The sequence below is a fragment of the Pongo abelii genome, chromosome 20 (assembly GCF_028885655.2).
Source record: "Pongo abelii isolate AG06213 chromosome 20, NHGRI_mPonAbe1-v2.0_pri, whole genome shotgun sequence".
NCBI classification, from domain to species: domain Eukaryota; kingdom Metazoa; phylum Chordata; class Mammalia; order Primates; family Hominidae; genus Pongo; species Pongo abelii.
In genome coordinates, this window is record NC_072005.2 from 49,683,221 (window position 1) to 49,703,642 (window position 20,422).

At 49.2% G+C, this 20,422-nt stretch overlaps 1 protein-coding gene across 9 annotated transcripts in view; it reads right to left on the bottom strand.

Moving 5' to 3' along the window:
- Window positions 1-20,422, bottom strand: part of PLAUR (plasminogen activator, urokinase receptor) — a 74,311-nt gene that overhangs the window by 7,952 nt on the left and 45,937 nt on the right. For 3 of the 9 annotated variants that reach the window (XM_063719542.1, XM_054540597.2, XM_063719543.1), the window contains 4 exons: window positions 19,907-20,087; window positions 14,517-14,903; window positions 11,996-12,106; window positions 9,235-9,378 (listed from right to left, as the gene is read on the bottom strand). In XM_063719542.1, the coding sequence (XP_063575612.1) occupies window positions 9,235-9,378; window positions 11,996-12,106; window positions 14,517-14,571 (310 nt within the window). In that variant the 5' untranslated portion in view covers window positions 14,572-14,903; window positions 19,907-20,087. Of the gene's footprint in view, window positions 1-9,234; window positions 9,379-11,995; window positions 12,107-12,191; window positions 12,726-14,516; window positions 14,904-19,906; window positions 20,088-20,422 lie in introns of those variants that run through there. The other 6 variants (XM_024237422.3, XM_024237421.3, XM_024237416.3 and 3 more) reach the window with 6 other exon arrangements.

Genomic DNA, 20,422 nt, shown 5'->3' on the forward strand with positions numbered 1-20,422 from the left:
TGTTTGGAAGAGGGGGAGGGGAGTGAGACTCCATGGGGACAGTCCTGGAGCCCCAGCTCTGCAAGGACTCACTTGAAATCAATTCCTCCTTATCCCACCCTGCAGCCAGTCATTGAGCCCTGCCTATTCTGCCTGCTGAATCTTTCTAGAATCCACCCCCTCCTTTCCAGCCCCATGGACCCATCCAGCTCAGACCTCCTTCAACTCCAGCTACCTCCCTAGCCTCTGGGTTTCCATTCTTGTCACCCCCTACTCAACCCAGTGCAGCATTTCCACATGGCCCTAGATATATTTCTTTGCTTTTTTTTTTTTTTTTTCCGAGACAGAGTCTCACTCCGTCACCCAAGCTGGAACGCAGTGGCGCCATCTTGGCTCACTGCATCCTCCACTCCACAGGTTCAAGTGATTCTCCTGCCTCAGCCTCCCGAGTAGGTGAGACTACAGGTGTGCACCATCACGCTGGGCTAATTTTTATATTTTTAGTAGAGACAGGGTTTCACCATGTTGGCCAGGCTGGTCTCGAACTCCTGACCTCAAGTGATCTACATGCCTTGGCCTCCCAAAGTGCTGGGATTACAGACATGAGCCACCGCACTTGGGCCCTTAGAAGGATATTTCTAATACTCATATCTGACCCTGTCTCTCCTCTGCTCAAGACTCTTCCATAGCTCCCTACTGCCCTCAAAATAAAATCCACGATCCTCAGCATGGGATTCAAAGCCCATCAAATACTGGGGCCTGAGCACCTCTCCTGCCTTGTCTCCCTCCACTACACCCTCAGACTCTGCTCCACACTGACTTCCCACAGTCCGCGACGACACATGTTACCTGGCATCCAGGCCTTTGCATATGCCATTGTTTCTGTCTAGAACACCTTTCCTTTGCTCTCTGCCTTCCCTAACTCCTACTCATTCTTCAGGTGTCAGCTCTAATTTCACCTCCTCTAGGAAGCCCTTCCTGATCCACCAGGCTGGAGCAGCTCCCACACACCCCTGGACTCCCCCATCCCACTCTGGGTGGTCACTGTCTGGTGACAGGTATGTCTCCTCTACTGGACTGTGAGCCCGCAGGAGAGCAGGGCCAGGGGCTGTCTTGATCACTACTGTGTCCCAATACCACCTGGCACATGGCCAGGGGCAGATAAGATATTCAATACATATTTGTTAAATGAATGAATGAATGAGCAATTACTTAAAACCCTTCTATTGTTCCCTGTAGTAGCCTGTCTCCAAAATGGCCCCCAATAATCTCTGCTCCCTGGTATTCATGCCCTTAAAGAATAGGGCTGGCTGGGTGCAGCGGCTCATGCCTGTAATCCCAGCACTTTGGGAGGCCGAGGTGGGAGGACTGCTTGAGTCTGGGAGTTTGAGACTAGTCTGGGCAACATAGCAAGACTCTGTCTTTAAATTAAAAAAAAAAAAAGAAGAAGAAAAAAGAATAAGGATGCCCTATATAGTCAATCGGATATTATGGAAATGATGGTGTGCGCCTTCTGTGGCTAGATCATAGAACACATGGCAATTTCTGCCTGGCTCTCTCACTTGGATCACTTTTTCTGGGGCAAGCAGCAGCCATGTTGTGAGGACACTCAAGTAGCACCATGGGAAAGTTCACGTGGCAGAACTGAGGCCTGTGCCAAAGCCATGGGAGGGACGTATTCATGTGAGTGAAGCTACCTTAGGAGGCTTCAGATGACTGCAGCCCCAGCTGACATCTCGACTGCAGGCTCATGAAGGATCCTGAGCCAGAACCACCTAGCTAAGCCACTCCAGGGTTTTTGACCCTCAGAAACTTTGTGAAATAATGCATGCTTATTTTATTGCTGCAATCTGTAATACAGCAATAGATAAAGATAAGCAATAGATAAGACACTACCTAATTGTCCCAGGGATCAAAGACTCACTAGACTGATTCCTGATCACTTTGCCTTTTGCATGAACCTTGCGGTGTTGGCCAACTGGATCCGTTACTTTTCCCTGGAAACACCAGAGTCATTCCTCTGCCCAGCCCTTGGCTCACACCATTTCCCATGCTTGGCATGCCCTCCCCGTCCTGACCCAAGACACATCTAAGCTGAGTCCAGGCCAAGTCTTAAAAAAGTGAGAGGACCGTGTCAGCCAAGGCTCTCAACTGGCAGGCCGCTAGCTGTAATCAGGTGAATCATTTACATCCAAAGCCCAATCGTCCCCCTCAAAGAAAAATAACTACAAGGCCACCCACATCTTCTCACACAAACTTCCATGAAAAGGAAAACACAAATTCTCACCATTGCCAACATAGCTGTTCACACCTAGAACACCTTTTCCTTGAGCCCTACTTTCTCTAACTCCTACTCATTCTTCAGCTGTCATCTTCAATTTCACCTCCTCTAGGAAGCCCTCCCTGATCCATCAGCCTGGAACGGGTACCTGCTCTGAGCTCCCACTGCCCCTTGAATTCCCCATTTCTAGTTCTGCCCACTCTGGGTGGTCACTCATGGGTCTCCTGTGTGAACTCTTGTAAATGCCAATGATCCTTAGGGCTATTTTCCTTTTTCTTTTCTTTTCTTTTCTTTTTTTTTTTTTTGAGATAGGGTCTTGCTCTGTCCCAAGGCTGGAGCGCAGTGGCTCACTGCCACCTCGACCTCCCTGAGCTCAGGTGATTCTCCCATCTCAGCCTACTGAGTAGCTGAGACTACAGGCGTGTGCCAGTTCACCTGGCTAATTTTTGTATTTTTGTAGAGACAAGGTCTTGCTATGTTACCCAGGCTAGTCTCGAACTCCTGTACTCAAATGATCCTCCTGCTTCGGCCTCCTAAAGTGCTGGGATTACAGACGTGAGTACCGCACCGGGCCAGGGCTCTGTTTTAAGCCCTTTTTATCTCTCACAGTATAGACTCTCTCATGGGGTAGATATTGACATGACTTCATTTCCATCTATCTGCTCATCACTCACAAATCTCTCTCTAGTCTAGACTTCTCTCTGAGCTCCAGACATGCAACTGTCTCTTCGAGGCCCCATGGCTATACCTCAAACACCTGTCCCAAACAAAACTTCCCATCTTCTCCCACAACTGCTCTTTTTCTTGAAGTCCACACGTCCAAGGCGGCCCCATCCAGTCCCTGGGGCAGAAACCTGGCAGACCTCTTGATCTTCCACATCTGTGCATCAACTCACATGTTTCTACTGTTCTGTCTTCTAGCTCTTTAATCCTTTTGCTCTGCTGTTTCTGACCTCTGTCAAGCATAACTGCCGAGTTCTTCATTTGAGTCACTGTTCTATATTTTCTGTTGGACTCTTTTAAAAAATGGATTCCAGGTGCTAAAAAGTATCCTTTCTTCTGTTTTCCTGAATATATCGATTGTAGCAATTTTCATGTTTCCTGTCCTATAATCCAATATCTGAGTCACTACAATTCTGTTTCTATAGTTGGATTTTTCTCTTGGTTTCTGGTCAATTGGTCCTTTTTATTTTCTTCAGGATACCTTGTAAGGTTTTTTTTGTTGTTGTTTTTTATTTTTTGTTTTTTGTTTTGTTTTGAGACAGAGTCTTGCCCTCTCGCCCAGGCTGGAGTGCAATGGTGTGATCTTAGCTCACTGCAACCTCCACCTCCCTGGTTCAAGCGATTCTCCTGCCTCAGCCTCCCAAGTAGCTGGTATTACAGGCGTGCACCACCATACCCAGCTAATTTTTTTTTGTATCTTTAGTAGAGAAGGGGTTTCACCATGTTGGCCAGTGTGGTCTTGAACTCCTGAACTCGTGATCCTCCCACCTCGGCCTCCCAAAGTGCTGGGATTACAGGCGTGAGCCACCATGCCCAGCCTGGTTTTTTTTTTTTTTTTTAAAGATGGGGTCTTGCTATGTTGTCCAGGCTGGTGTGCAGTGGCTATTCATAGGCATGATCCTGCTACTGATCAGCACAGGAGTTTTGACCTGCTCCATTTCTGACCTGGGCTGCTTCAACCCCTCCTTAGACAACCTGGTGGTCCCCTGCTCCTGGGAGATCACCATATTGATGCCAAACTTAGTGCAGACACCCGGTTGATATAGCACACTACAGCCCAGAACTCTCAGGCTCAAGAAATCCTTCCAAGTAGTTGGGACTACAGATGCATGCCACCATGCCTAGCTATCTTGTAAATTTTGATCAGATGCCAGACATTCTAGATAAAAATCTGTCAAGGGCCTAAACGATGTTTTCTTCTTCCACAGAGAGTCAGGTTTTCATTCCTGTCAAGGACTGGACCTAGGCTTGTTTAGGGCTGGTCTGTTTCACTTTGGCCCTTACCCCTAGGGTGGTCTTAGGGGGAAAGCCTGAGATGCTTACCAAGGCCTCTTCAGCTTGGCAACCTGTGTCCCCAGCATCACATGTCTGCTGGAAGCCTTGTTCGCTTTTGTAGCTTCCCAGTTGCTATTTTTCTCTTCCAAGTTTCTTGGACTCTCACCCTGTGCATGTAGAGCTTGCCAATGACTTGAGGGAGATTTGTTCACAGGTTGGGAACTCCCTTTTCTGTGGTCCCATCCATTCCAGGATTTTAACTCTCATCTTCCAGACATTCTGGCAGCCCCAAACTCCAACCTCCGTCTTCTCAGTCTAGCGACTCTCCTTCCGTCTGGGCTCTATTTCCCTTCCACAGCAGCAGATTGGCAAGTGCACTCCGGGAAAAAGCCAGGGTGTCTGTGGAACCCAAATTCTACACTTCTGTTATTTCAGAGGTTGTAGCGCCTCGAGTTTCTCCTTTCTTTCTTTTTCCTTTTTTTTTGAAATGGAGTCTTGCTCTGTCACCCAAGCTGGAGTGCAGTCGTGTGATCTTGGCTCACTGTAACCTCTACCTCCCAGGTTCAAGCAATTCTTGTGCCTCAGCCACCCAAGTAGCTGGGACCACAGGCATGTGCCACCACTCCTGGCTAACTTTTGTATTTTTAGTAGAGACGGGGTTTCGCCATGTTGCCCAGGCTGGTCTTGAACTCATGAGCTCAAGCAATTCACCTGCCTTGGCCTCCCAAAGTGCTGGGATTACAGGCATGAGCCACTTTGCCCAGCCAAGTTTCTCCTTTCATTTGCTGCTCTCCAGTGACTTCCAATAATTGTTTATTATTTGTCCAGCATTTGCAACTGCCATTGGCAGAAGGGTTGGTCTGATACAAGTGACTCCATCATGACCAGAATTGCAGGTCCCCTCCCACATCTAATCCACCACTAAGGCCTGCTTCTAAATAGCTCTTTTTTGGCTTTTGTTGAGACAGGGTTTTGCTCTGCCGCCCAGGCTGGAGTGCAGTGGTGTGATCACTGCAGGCTCCAACTCCTGGGATCAAGCAATCCTCCTGCCTCGGCCTTCCAAAGTGCTGGGATTACAGGCGTGAGCCACTGTGCCTAGCCTGAATAGCTCTTAAATCTATCCACTTCTCTTCCTCTGCACACCTGACACCCTAGTCCTGCTGCCCTCTTCTCCACCTAGACAACCTCGCCCACCCCCAAGTTGGTTTCCCCTCATCTACTCTTGCTTCCTTTCAATCTATCTTCTGTCCTGAGGTCAGAATAATTCGTTAAAAATATAAATGGGGGCCGGGCACGGTGGCTCACGAGGTTAAGAGTTCGAGACCAGCCTGGCCAACATGGTGAAACCCCATCTCTACTAAAAATACAAAAAAATTAGCCGGACATGGTGGCGGGTGCCTGTAATCTCAGTTTATTGGGAGGCTGAGGCAGGAGAATCACTTGAACCTAGGAGGCGGAGGTTGCAGTGAGCTGAGATCGCACCATTGCGCTCCAGCCTGGGCAAAAAGAGCGAAACTCCATCTCAAAAATAAATAAATAAATAATTGCGATCATGACATTCACTGTTTAAAATCTTCTGTGATGCCCCAGTGCTCCCAGGACAATGTCTAGAAGCCCCTGTGTAACATGCCCCTGCCAAGATTTCCAGCTCATGTCGCCCCACTATACTGTTTCCTTTGTCCAGCCACACTGCTTTTGGCCACCTTTGTATCTGTTGCTCCCTCTGCTGCAAAACCCTTTCCTCTGTTTTTTGTTTGTTTGTTTGTTTGTTTGTTTGTTTTTACAGGATCTTGCTCTGTCACTCAGGCTGGGGTACAGTGGTGCGATCATAGCTCACTGCAGCCTCCACCACCTGGGCTATAGTGATCCTCCCGCGTCAACCTCCCAAGGAGCTGGGATCACAGGCATGTACCATCACATCTGGCTAACTTTTTAATTTTTTTGTAGAGTCATGTTGCCTAGGCTGGTCTGAAACAACCCTCCCACCTGGGCCTCCCAAAGTGTTGGGATTACAGGCATGAGCCACTGCACCCAGCCTCCACTAGCTGTTTAATAGTCTGATTCCTACTCATCCTTCAAGATCCAGCTTAGCTGTTGCTTCCCCTAGGAAACCTTCCCTGACCTGGGTCAGGTATCTCCTCTGGGGTCCCACAGCCCCTGCTCTTCCCTCATCCCAGCCCTGACCCCTCTGCCTGTGTTTCCCCCTTCATAGCCCAGACTAATCTATTAGGTTGGTGCAAAAGTAATTGTGGTTTCTGCCATTGCTTTTAATGGCAAAAGCCACAATTACTTTTGCATTAACCTAATAATCAGTCACTGTCTGGTGATGGATGGGGGATGGGTCTGTCACCCCTAAACACACACACACACACACACACACACACAGACACAGACACACACACACACAGGACTGTGAGTCCCATGGAGTCAGGCAGGGCACAAGGCTGTCTTGGTCCCTGCTGTGTCCCCCGTATCATGTAAGTACTGAGTGCAGTTTAACCAACTATTCAAGTTGCCACAAGCAGGGTACAATGGCATTAGAAATGGGGATGAGGCCGGGCGCGGTGGCTCACGCCTGTAATTCCAGCACTTTGGGAGGCTGAGGTGGGTGGATCACCTGAGGTCGGGAGTTCAAGATCAGCTTGACCAACATGGAGAAACCTTGTCTCTACTAAAAATACAAAATTAGCTGGGCGTGGCGGCGCATGCTTGTAATCCCAGCTAGTTGGGAGGCTGAGGCAGAAGAATCGCTCGAGCCTGGGAGGCGGAGGTTGCAGAGAGCCGAGATCGTGGCATTGCACTCCAGCCCAGGCAAGAAGAGTGAAACTCCATCTCAAACAAACAAACAAAAAAAGAAAGAAAGAAAGAAAAGAAAAGAAAAGAAAAGAAAAAGGGATGATATAGGTATCTCAGTTATTAGATTACTGAATTGATAGCTGCTGCCCCAAGCTCCTGGTGGATCCCTGACCACTCCCAACTCTCTCCCCAGGACCCTTCATGTCCCTGTGACCCGTCATGGAAAGGGGCAACACCAGGCCCAGCAGCGGACTCCAGGAGTTTGTCCCGGCACTGACCAATATTGTTAAATATTTTCGCTATCATCTCTGATAGAATGCACTACTTAGACCCAAGTATTGGTGCTTTCCTTAAGCACATCTCACCGAGACAGGAAGCCCACATCCTCTCTTGTCACTTCCTCAAAACAAACATCTGATTTGGCCCTGCCAGCGGATTAGTGTTTGAGGTCAGGATGGATGAAAACCAGGCAGAATCAGGATGAATGAAGAACAAAGAAAACCCAGTGCAAACGCAGCACTCTGCTCACTGATGTCACCAACCATGACTAGACTGGCCTTACCCTATTTCCTTCCTCACCAGGTCCAGAAAGAGGAATCTCTTTCACAGATGGATCCATGCACCCTGGATCCATTCCTTCCCCACCCTTCCTCTCCTGTGGGAATTTAGGAAAATTTGACCTTTTCTAAGTCTTTTTCTTAAAATGATCAGAGCCTGAAGCCATGGAATTCGACAAAGGGGCTTGTGGATGTTTTTCTTTTCTTTTCTTTCTTTCTTCCTTCCTTTGTTTTCTTTTCTTTGTTTCTTTTTTTCTTTCCTTTCTTTCTTTTCTTTCTTCCTTCCTTCCTTTCTTTCCTTCTTTCTTTCTTTCTTTTCTTTCTTTCTTCCTTTCTTTCTTTCGACAGGGCTTATGTCTCTTTCTCTGTTTCTCTTTCTTTCTCCTTCCTTCTTTCCTTCCTTCCTTCCTTCCTTCTTTCCTATTTTTCTTTCTTTCTTCTTTCTTCTCTCTCTTTCTCTCTTCTTTCTTCATTTCTTTCTTTTTCTTTCTCTCTCTTTCTTTCTTTCTCCCTCCCTTTTTCTTTCCTTCTTTATGTCCCTTCCTTCCCTTTTCTTTCCTTCTCTTCCTTCCTTCCTTCCTTTCTTTCTTTCTTTCTTTCTTTTTTTTTTTTTTTCTCTCTCTCTCTTCTTTCATTTCTGACAGGGTCTCACTCTGTCGCCCAGGCTGGAGTGCAATGGCATGATCACAGCTCACTGCAGCCTTGATCTGCCAGGCTCAAGTAATCCTCCCACCTTAGCCTCCTGAATAGTTAGGACTACAAGTGTGTACCCCCATGTCCGGCTACTTTTTGTTTATTTTTTGCAGAAACCAGGCCTCGCTATGTTGCCCAGGTTGGTCTTAAACTCTTGGGCTCAAGCAGTTCTCCCGCCTTGGTCTCCCAAAGTGCTTGGATTACAGGCATAAGCCACCACACCCAGCCTATTATGGACATTTCCTCACATTTGTTTTTTCACTGCCCAAGTCAGAGACCATCTATTGCAGAGGATTCTCCTAGCCTACTGCGGCCCATTTAATCTTCCCCTCTTTTGACTTCCCTTAAGAACATCAAGTCTTTGCTTGAATCCTGGCCCCTCAGCATCTATTGCTTGGACCATCTCCCGTCCCAATGGATTGGGCAGGACCATCTCCTGCCCAGTCAGATGGACAAACATCACTGAGACATCTCATCTATGTCTCATGCATGTGTGTGAGCTTGTTAAGGGCAGAGTTGCAAGTTATACATAACAACCATACATACAAACATGCAGGGGATTGGGTTAAGTATGAAAGTAATTGTGTCATTGGGGTGGGGATTTGGGTAGTCTGAGATAAGGATGCGGTTGATTTGGGGATGGGGTTGGAACTGTGCTTGGAACAGGGCTGGGTTTGAGTTGGGAACAGTGTTGGGGTAACATGAAGTTGGGCATAGGATTGGAGATGAAGTTGAGTTGGGGTTGGATATGGGATCAAGAATGAGTTGGGGATGGGGCTGAGCTAGAGATGGGTTGGGTTGGGGTTGGGACCTGGATAAGGCATGGAGTTGGGGTTCAGCTGATGTAAAGTTAAGAATAGGATTGGGATGATGTTGAGGTTGAGCTGGGGATGGCTTGGGGTTGGGGATGGCAAGGGCTGCCCTACTCACCAGAGTTGCCCTGGTTGCACAAGTCTAACCCACACACAACCTCGGTAAGGCTGGTGATCTTCAAGCCAGTCCGATAGCTCAGGGTCCTGTTGGTCTTCTCTGAGTGGGTACAGCTTTTCTCCACCAGCTCCAGCTCTTCCCCTTCTGCAAGGAGGTGATCTTCATTACCCCAGAGGCTCCTCTCAGCTCAACCAGCCTCTGACACTCCTGGTCTCAAGGTCACCCACTCCCAGGGCAGATCTTTGCTAGGCCTCTTCTGTTATTTGAGTCCAACTGTGTCTTTTTGTAGAGTTAACCTTGCCTCCACCCCCACCCCAACAAGGAGCCTGCTCTATTTTATTTTAATTAATTAATTAATTTTTTTTTTTCCGGGAGACAGGGTCTTGCTCTGTCACCCAGGCTGGAGTGCAGTGGCACTATCTCAGCTCACTATAACCGCTGCCTCATGGGTTCAGGTGATTCTCCTGCCTCAGCCTCCCAAGCAGCTGGGACTACAGGCACATGCCATCACACTTGGCTAATAATTAATTAATGTTTTAAGAGACAAGGTATTGGCTGGGTGCGGTGGCTCACGCCTGTAATCCCAGCACTGGGAGGCCAAGGCAGGCAGATCACGAGGTCAGGAGATCGAGATCATCCTGGCTAACACGGTGAAACCCCGTCTTTACTAAAAGTACAAAAAAATCACCGGGTGTGGTGGCATGCGCCTGTAGTCCCAGCTACTCGGGAGGCTGAGGCAGGAGAATCACTTGAACCTGGGAGGCAGAGGTTGCAGTGGGCTGAGATTGTACCACTGCACTCCAGCCTGGGCGACAAAGCAAGACTCCGTCTCAAAAAAAAAAAAGGAAAGAAAAGAAAAGAGACAGGTATCACTCTGTCACTCAGGCTGGAGTGGTGCAATCATAGCTCACTGCAGCCTTGACCTCCCAGGCTCAAGCAGTCCTGCTTCAGCCTCCCGAGTAGCTGGGACCACAGCTACATCACCACACTCTGCTAATTTTTAAATTTTTTATAGAGATGGCATCTCACTATGTTGCCCAGGCTGATCTCAAACTTCTGGCCTCAAGTGATCCTCCCACCTTGGCCTCCCAAAGTGCTGGAATTACAGGTGTGAGCCACTGTGTCCCACCTCTGCTCTTGTAGTGACAGCACTACCACTGGGACTTTCTGGATCCATCTATCCCTCCGCCACACCCTCAGCTTAGTGATCTCAGTAGTGAGATGCCTCTAATGTAACTTTATTTTATTTATTTATTTATTAGAAACAGGGTGTCTATTGTCCCAGCTGGGGCAATCATAGCTCACCGCAACCTCGAACTTCTGGGCTCAAGGAATCCTTCTGCCTTAGCCTCCTGAGTAGCTAGGGGTACAAACGTGAGCCACCATGCTTGGCTTCATATACTATTGTTTCATGTGTTCTTAAAGCTTATAAAAAACGTATCATATTCTGCAACACTTTTTTCTCTCTCAACCTTAGGTTTCTGAGATGTGTCCACATTGGTATCTGCAGCTCTATTTCATTCTTTAAGCTGCAGTAGAGCACTCCATTATGTAATTATTACCACAGTGTTTCTCTTCTGCTGCTGACTTGCTGACTGACTTAAAGTCGTTTACATTTTCTTCTTTTCTTTCTTTCTCCCCTTCCTTCCTCCTCTCTCCCTCCCTCCCTCCCTGCCTCTCTCTGTCCCTCCCTCCTTTCCTCTCTCTCTTTCTCTCTCTCTCTCTTCCTCTCTCTCTCTCTTCCTTTCCTTTCTTTTTTTTTTTCTTGAGATGGGGTTTCGCTCTTGTCGCCCAGGCTGGAGTGCAATGGCACAATCTCAGTTCACTACAACCTCCGCCTCCCGGATTCAAGCAATTCTCCTGTCTCAGCCTCCCGAGTAGCTGGGATAACTGGTGCCTGCCACCAAGCCCGGCTAATTTTTGTATTTTTTAGTAGAGACAGGGTTTCACCATGTTGGCCAGGCTGGTCCTGAACTCCTGACCTCAGGTAATCCACTTGCCTCAGCCTCCCAAAGTGCTGGGATTACAGGTGTGAGCCACCACGCCCGGCCCACCTTTCTCTCTTTCGTTCATTTTTTTGACAGGGTCTCGCTCTGTCGCCCAGGCTAGAGTGCAGTAGCATGATCTCAGCTCACTGCAACCTCCACCTCCCAGGTTCAAGCAATTCTCCTGCCTCAGCCTCCCAAGTAGCTGAGATTACAGGTGCGCACCACCACACTCGGCTAATTTTTCCATCCTTTTTTTTGTGGAGACGGGTGTTTCACCATGTTGGCCAGCCTGTTCTTGAACTCCTGACCTCAAGCAATTCATCTGCCTCTGCCTCCCAAAGTGTTGGAAATACAGGTGTGAGCCAGTGCCCAGCCTGTTTCCAATTTTCCATGTCACAAACATTGCTGATAAGAACATTCTTATACATGTGTCCCTGGGTATATGTGGCCAAGTTTCTTTGGCATTTCTGCATGGCGAGGAGTTCAGCTGTAGCATATGCTAATCTTCATCTGGACTAGATATTGCCGAATCGCTCTAGGAGGTTGATGTGCCAATTTATTCCCCCACCACAGACACGGTCTGCAACTCCACATCCTTACTAACCCGGGTATTGTCAGATTTTTAAATGCTTGCCAATCTGGTGGGTGTGAAATGGGCTCTCCTTGTTTGTTTGTTTTTAGTTTGCATGTCCCAGTTAATGGTAAGGAAGATTTCTCAATCACTCGCGCTCCATGCTGTGCTGGAGGGGTGTGTGTGTTGGGGGGAAGCTCACCTTCCCACATGCGTACGAACGTGGTCCTGCAGAGGTCCTGTCCCAGGGCGCACTCTTCCACACGGCAATCCCCGTTGCTCTTACACTGCATGCACCGCAGGCCCCAAGAGTCTGGGGGAAGGAGGGAGAGGAGAGGAGAGGTTAACTACGCTTAGCTCCAAGACCCCCGCTCGCCCCTGCATGTCCCAATACCAACACCAAGTCTCCAGACCCCGTCCATTCAGATTCGTGTTCCATATTCTGCTGGGTTCCGGCCGGCGGTACTTCCGGTCTGTCCTTTGTCCACGTTTTACCTCCACCCCACTAACTGAACGTTCTATCCCTGCCCACAAGTCCTTTCCCAAAGTCCTGCCCTGGTCCGTTCTTCCTTTCATTCTGTCCTCGTGAGGCGTATATCCTGACAGTCCTATCTCCGCCCTCTCTATCAGTACGTTCTATTCCTGCTCCTATTAGGTCCTTCTCACCGCACCGGCCCTCGGTCGATTACGCCTCTCCAGTTCTGCTAGGGACATTCTAGCCTCGCCCCACCCCCGTCAATCTTTACGTTATACGGTCACTCACAGTGCCCTAATGGAACTATCCCTCCACTCACTCCCCCTGGTTCTACCCGGCTCCAGAGCCTCTCCCGGCCCACTAATTTATTCCCAAATTGTAGCCCCGGCCCCATCAGCCCTCCGGAGTTTCTATTGTTAGATACTCTAGTTTCCCGCGAAGTTCTGTCTCCGCCCTCCAGCTCTCCAACTAGGTTTTGGCCCCGCCCCAGACTCCTCGTCGAGGTTCTAGCCCCGCCCTCTAGCTCTTCCTGACCTTATCTTCCCGCCCCCTATCTCCTCCCCGATGCCATAACCCCGCCCCTAGCTCCTCCTTGAGGCTTTAGTCCCGCCCTCTAGCTCCTCCTTGAGGTTCTAACTTCGCCCTTTAGCTCTCCCCGAGGCTCTCCCCGCCCCTAGTTTTTCCCTGAGGTCATAACTCCGCCCCAGTCCCTCCTTGAGGTTTCAGCCCCACACTGTAGCTCCTCCCCGAGGTCGTAACCCCCGCCCCTTGGCCCCTTCAGGTGCTAGCCCAGCCCGGTAGCTCCTCCCCAAGCTTATAACCCCGCCCTCAGCTCCTCCCCAAGCTTTTTAACTCCGCCCCTAGCTCCTCCTTGAGGTTCCAGCCCCTCCCTGTAGCTCCTCCCCGAGGTTATAATCCTGCCCCTCAAGATTCTAGTCCCGCCTTCTAGCTCCTCACTGAGGTTGTAACTCCGCCCTCTGGTTCCTCCTCGCGATTATAACCCCGCCCTCTGGCTCCGCCTCGAGGTTCTAGCCCCGCTCCTAGCTCATCCTCGGGTCTATAACCTCTCCAGTAGCTCTTCCTTGGAGTTCCAGCCCCGCCCTCTGGCTCTCTCCCCGCCCCAGGCTCCGCCCCCAGTCCCTAGGCCCAGTCCCCGACCTCCGGGCCTTCCTGGACATCCCTTTCCAGCTGCGCGTTCGGAGTATCCCGGAGTTGTTACTCATTCCCGGCCTCCAGCGGTCTCGAGCGCTTTCCGGGTTATTCATCGCGGCCCCAACACCCTGTGGCCACCCGCCCTGACTCAGTTCCTTCTCAAATTCCTCTTGTTTCTCGACCCAGAGCCCCCCACATTTTCCGGGGAAGTAAGTGAGAGTCGCCTCAGTGAGAGGGAAAGGTCCTGAGGGACAGTCCCGGGTCTCCAGCACTGGCTTTGCGCCGCTCAGTCAGCCTCCCCTTGGCCCTTTTGTAAAAGGGGGTCCTGTGCCCCCGTTTCTCAGAGGGGGAGACCCAGCAGCGTGGAGAGCGCTGGGGGGTGCTGCAGGGTCAGATCCTGCGTATTCAAGCACTGGCTGTGTGATTTTAGGCCAGTTATCTAACCTCTCTGTGCCCCAGTTTCCTCTGCGAAACGAAATTAATAAAGTCCCATTGCCTAGTTTGAAATTGCAAGGAAGAGGCTTCAAAGAACTCCATTAAAAAAAGAGCACTTGGGCCGGGCGCGGTGGCTCACGCCTGTAATCTCAGCAGTTTGGGAGGCCGAGGCAGGCGGATCATCTGAGGTCAGGAGATTGAGACCATCCTGGCTAACACAGTGAAACCTGGTCTCTACTAAAACTACAGAAATTAGCCGGGCGCGATGGCAGGCACCTGTAATCCCAGCTACTCAGGAGGCTGAGGCAGGAGAATCGCTTGAACCCGGGCGGCAGAGGTTGCAGTGAGCCGAGATCGCGCCACTGCACTCCAGCCTGGGCGACAGAGTGAGACTCCGTCAAAAAAAAAAAAAAAAAAAAAAAAAAAAAAGCACTCACTAAATTATGTAAAGCTAAATGCCTTTGCTCCACTAATATTTCCTTAGCTACCGAGTGCCAGGTACTGCGCCGCGTGGCGTTGCACAAAGCACGAGAATTACTATCATTTGATTAGGGAGGGTGCTGAGGACTGAACCCCATTCCTCCAACTCATCCTCTGACAACCCCCAACCCCCTCAATCAGTCCCTGTTCCAGGCGCAGGCGTTCGGGACCCAGCTCCTACCTGGGACGCAGGTGTGGAGCAGCAGCAGCAGCGGCAGCAGCAACGGGTGACCCATGTCGCGAGGGCAGCTCCTGTGCGCGGGGTCCCTGCACGTCTTCTCTCCTTCTGGCCTCAGGAAGGAGGCAGTTTTGTGGCCCCAGGGACTCCTCCCAGACGTTTTGCGAAAGAACGAGTCAGCCCCAGATGCGTGGGCGCCTCCCCCTCCTCCCTAACGAACCTCCTCCGCGCCAAACTTCCCTTCCCCGGGCGCGGCCAGCTGGTGGTGAAGGGGCTGGCTCGGCCCTGACTCATGCAGCTGTGATCACAGCTCTGTCCCCAGACTGCCTGGGTGCAAATCCCAGTTCTCTCTCTTCCTAATGTGGGACCCGGGGCAATCGCTCTCCACTGCTGTAAAATGAGGATAAAAACTTTGACGGTAAATATGAATGTGGCTGATTATTAGCTAATAGGATTTTTGTTAGTTTTGTCAGGAGGGATACTGGTATTTTGGAAAATGTCCTTATCTAGAGACGCATCCTGAAATATGCATCTCTTAAACACTTAAAACACTTAACCCTTGCTTTGCTTCCTGCTGTGCCCCCAGCTCCTGGACCAGTGCCCAGCACGAAGTAGGTCCTTGGTCAATGTTAAAGGAATGTTTTGAGCCCTCCATTTCGGCCAGCAGCTATTCCAGGCATTGCACCTACATTAAAACACTTAATGGTGAAACCCCATATCTACTAAAAATACAAAAATTAGCCGGGTGTGGTGGCGTGTGCTGTAATCCTAGTTACGTAGGAGGCTGAGGCAGGAGAATCGCTTGAACCCGGGAGGCGGAGGTTGGGTTGCAGTGAGCCAAGATCGTGCCACTGCACTCCAGCCTGGCAACAGAACAAGACTCCGTCTCACAAAAAAAAAAAAAAAAAAAAAAAAAAGACACTTCAGCCAAAAAAGTAGATATCACTGTTAACGACAGTGGCTTTATGCTTAGGTGGGATTCTATTTTTTTTATGTCTGTATTTATTTTATAATATTTTAGAAGAGGTCAGATGAGGTGGCTCATGCCTGTAATACCAATGCTTTGGGAAGCCAAGGCAGGAGGATCACTTGGGGCCAGGAGTTCAAGATCAGCTTGGGAAACATAAAGAGACCTCATCTTTCCAAAAGAAATTAAAAATAAAATAATATTAGCTGGGTGCAGTGGCCTGTACCTGTAGTCCTAGGTAGTTGGGAGGCTAAGGTGGGAGGACCGCTTGAGCCTGGGAACTGGAAGCTGCAGTGAGCTATGATTGCACCACTGCACTCCAACCTGGGCAACAGAGCGAGACCCCATCTCAAAAAAATATAAATAAATAAATAAATAAATACTTGAGTAGAAAATAAAGGCAAAATAGCCAAATGGTTGTATCAATTATATAAAGGTAATCGGTATATAGGGGCATATTATGCCATTCTGTCTCCTTTTCTGTGGGTTTGAAAAGGCTTATAATAAGTTTTTTCTTTCTTTTTATCATTTATTTATTTATTTATTTATTTATTGAGATGAAGTCTCACTCTGTCACCCAGGCTGGAGTGCAGTGGTGCTATCTCGGCTCACTGCAATCTCCGCCTCCTGGGTTCATGCAATTCTCCTGCCTCAGCCTCCTGAGTAGCTGGGATTACAGGGGCATGCCAGCACACCTGGCTAATTTTTGTATTTTTAGTAGAGATGGGGTTTCACCATGTTGGTCAGGATGGTCTCGAACTCCTGACCTCAGGTGATCCACCTGCCTTGGCCTTCCAAAGTGCTGGGATTACAGGCATGAGCCACTGCACCTGGCCAAGCTGTTTTTTTTGTTTGTTTTTAAGTAAAATAAAATACTAAAGATAAAATTGTCTCCCCGTCTTAGGATGCATCTAACTAAACAGAGCAATTTAATGTAGGTGCAATGCCTGGAATAGCTGCTGGCTGAAATGGAGGGCTCAACACATTCCTTTAACATTTACCAAGGACCTACTTTGTGCTGGGCACTGGTCCAGGAGCTGGGGGCACAGCAGGAAGCAAAGCAAAGTTCCCACCTTTTGTGGTGTTGACAGTGGGGAGCAGATATGTGTTATCTAATCTTTCACTGTCTGAGAGCGATAAGCAAACTGGAGAAAACAAAGCAGGCTGAAGGAAGTACCTGGGTGCATGTGAGGTGTGAGCTGTTTTAGGTGGGTGATCCAGGAGGGGTTCCCTGTGCAAGTGGCATTCAAGCAGAGGCTGAATACAGTGAGGGAAGAAGAGGGGCAGATGTGCAGGGAACCTTTCCAAGGAGCACGAACGGCCAGTGCAAAGGCCTTGAGGTGGAAGCCTGATGAGATTCTAGGAACAGAAGAGATGTCAGTGTGGCTGGAACAGAGTAGCAGAGGAAGAGAGTCGTAGGGGATGAGTAAGTGGTAGCTACTTCTACTGCTGTAATAATGATTATACTATGCGATTTGTTGTCGCTGTTGTTGTTGTTTTTAAGACAGAGTCTCACTTTGTCTCCCAGGCTGGATGCAATGGCGTGGTCTCGGCTCACTGCAACTTCCACCTCCCGGGTTCAAGAGATTCTCACGCCTCAGCTTCCTGAGTAGTTGGGATTACAGGCATGTCTGGCTAATTTTTTTTTCTTTTTTTGAGACGAAGTTTCTTTCTTGTTACCCAGGCTGGAGTGCAATGGCACGGTCTCGGCTCACTGCAACCTCTGCCTCCCAGGTTCAAGAGGTTCTCCTGCCTCAGCCTCCTGAGTAGCTGAGATTACAGGCATTCTCCACCATGCCTGGCGAATTATTTGCATTTTTAGTAGAGATGGGGTTTCACCATGCTGGCCAGACTTGTCTTGAACTCCTGACTTCAGGTGATCCACCCGCCTTGGCCTCCCAAAATGCTGGGATTACAGGCTTGAGCTGCCTGTAATTACTGCACCCAGCCCTAATTTTTGTATTCTTAGTAGAGATGGGGTTTTGCCATGTCGGCTAGGCTGGTCTCAAACTCCTGACTTCAGATGATCAACCTGCCTCAGCCTCCCAAAGTGCTGGGATTACAAGGGTGAGCCACCGCACCCAGCCCTAATTTTTGTATTGTTAGTAGAGATGAGGTTTCACCATGTCTGCCAGGCTGGTCTCTAACTCCTGACTACAGGTAATCCACCCACCTTGGCCTCCCAAATTGCTGAAATTACAGGCGTGAGCTACTGCTTCCAGCCTGTACTATGTGATTCTTACTAATTCATTGAAGCTGTAAGCTAATGATTTTAAGATAAGGTTAGAAAACAAAAAACAAAAAAACTCCCAATGGTGAGCACGGTGGTTCATGCCTGTAATCTCAGCACTTTGGGAGGCGAAGGCTGGAGGATTGCTTGAGCTCAAGGGTTCGAGACCACCCTGGGCAACATAGTAAGACCTTGTCTCTACAAAAAAATTAAATTACAGCCTGGACAACATAGCGAGACCTTGCCTCTACGAAAAATACAAAAATTAGCCAGGTGTGGTGGTGCAGCTACTTGTGGTCTCAGCTACTCAGAAGGTTGAGGTGGGAGGATAACTTGAGCCCCAGGAGTCTGAGGCTGCAGTGAGCCAAAATCGAGCTACTGAACTCGAGCCTGGGCAACAAAAGCGAGACTGAAAAAAAAAAAAAAAAAAAAAAAGAACTCCCAAAGAATTTCCTAAGAGGTAGTATAGCCCAATGGTTAAGAGTGTGGGAACCGATCTCAGATTGTGAAAATTTAAATTCCTTCTACATATTGGCTGTGTCACCTCTAGCAGTTTACTTAATCTCTCTCTGTGCCCAAGCCCCTTATCTGGAAAGTAGAGATAGCAAGTATCACCCTCCCAGGGCTGGTGTACTGCGGAGGTAAAAGAATCCACCTAAAATGACTGAGTGTGGTGGCTCACGTCTGTAATACCAGTGCTCTGGGAGACCAAGGCAGGCGGATCACTTGAGGTCAGGAGTTCAAGACTAGCCTGGCCACCATAGCAAAACCCTGTCTCTACTAAAAAATACAAAAAAATTAGCTGAGTGTGGTGGCATGCACCTGTAGTCCCAGCTACTCAGGAGGCTGAGGCACGAGAATTGCTTGAACCTGGGAGGCAGAGATTGCAGCGAGCCGAGATCGCACCACTCCACTCCAGCCTGTGAGACAGAGCTAGACTCCATCTAAAACAAACAAACAAACAAAAAGAACAATGCTCCTAAGATGCTTGCCACAGTGCCTGGTACATAGTATGTGCTCAATAAAAGCGATAGCTGCCAGTATTATCGTTGTTGCAACTCTGGACTTTCACCTCTTCCGGGAGTAGGAAGGGAGATGGAGGCCTGTCATTGAGTCTGACGTCAACAGTTATCACGCATCAGCTGCTGAAGTGGGCACTTCCCTGGCTGGGTCACCCTGGGCCAACAACGTTCTTCTTTCTGAGCCTCAGTTTTCTCAGCTGGAGAAGGGGATCCCTCTTGGGCTGGTGTGAAAACTAAACTAGATCTGAATGTACATGAGGTGGGGAAATAGAAAGTTGGGGTGTTGGTCCAAGCAGGCTTGAGACCCAGCTCAGCCACTTGCTTCTGGGTGACCCTGGGCAGATGGCTTCACTCCATTGATCCCCGGCTTTCCCACCTATGAAATGGGTCTGGGGTGGGTGGGGGGCATCTCTCAGTGAAGAGAAAACTCAGGTTTGAGGGCTAGGCGGAGCTGTGTGCTGTGCTGCTACCACTTCCTGGTGGGATGACCTCACTTCTCTGAGCCACAATTTCCCAATTTCCCTTTTTTTTTTTTTTTTTTTGAGACAGAGGCATGATCATAGCTCACTGCTGCCTTGAACTCCTGGGCTCAAGCGAAACTCCCACTTCAGCCTCCTGAGTAGTTGGGACCTAGGGGTGTGCACCACCATGCCTGGCTATTTTCTCATATTTCGTGTTTTTTGTAGAGATGGGGTCTTGGTCTGTTGCCCAGGCTGGTCTTGAACTGCTGGGTTCAAGTGATCCTCCCGCCTTGGCCTCCCAAAGTGGTCGGATTACAGGTGTAAGCCACCGTGTTCAGCCAATTTCCTCTTTAACGAATGAGAGGTATTTCAGAGCCCACTCATCCCTGCCCAAGGCTGCCCCCGCCTCCTGAAATTTCTGTCTCTCCCTGTGTCTTTGTCTTTTTTTATCTCTCTATTTTGTCCTTTTCCTTTGTCTCTTTCCCTCTTTATCTCTCTCAATGCCTATCTCTGTCTTTCTCCAAGTCTATCACTTTCTCTGTCTGTACCTCGATCTCTGTATCTGTTTGTCTCTCTCTTCATGTCTTTTTATCTCTGCTTCTCCCTTTTCTCTGTCTCTCCCCATGGCTCTCTTTCTCTTTCTGTGTCGTTGTTTCTGTTTCTGTTTCTGATTCTTTCTCTCTGTCTCTCCCTCAAGTGACACACACACACACCTGTAAGGTTCTGCTGACGTGTAAAGGGAAGGGAAATGCAGGGATCAGGACCTGGACACTCTCCAGAAACACAGCAGGGATGTCGGCTCCTTCCTCCTCGTGACTCACCTGGGCCTCACCCAGCTCTTGCCTGCCTGCGGGATCATGGGTGAGGCCCATGGGTTTCGGGGGCTTCCCCAGCCTGTGGAGAGGAGAATTTCAGGCAGAGACAGAGAGGGTGAGAGAGGAGGAGGCAAAGAGAGGGAGACACAGACAGAGAGACAGAGCTGAGGATAGAGAGAGAGGGAGAGGGAGAGAGAAGAAGAGACCCACAGACAGACTGGCTCAGGGGAAATCTGAGATGGGGGTGTAGGGGGAGAGAGAGAGGGACAGAAAACAGCAACCGAAGAACAAGGACAGGGAGAAAGAAAAGTGGGCAAGCAGGCAGAGAGAGAAGATGAGACTGACAGAGGAGTTAGAGAAAACAACACACAGTTGCCTTCAGAGAACACAAAATATACACAGAGATACAGGGAC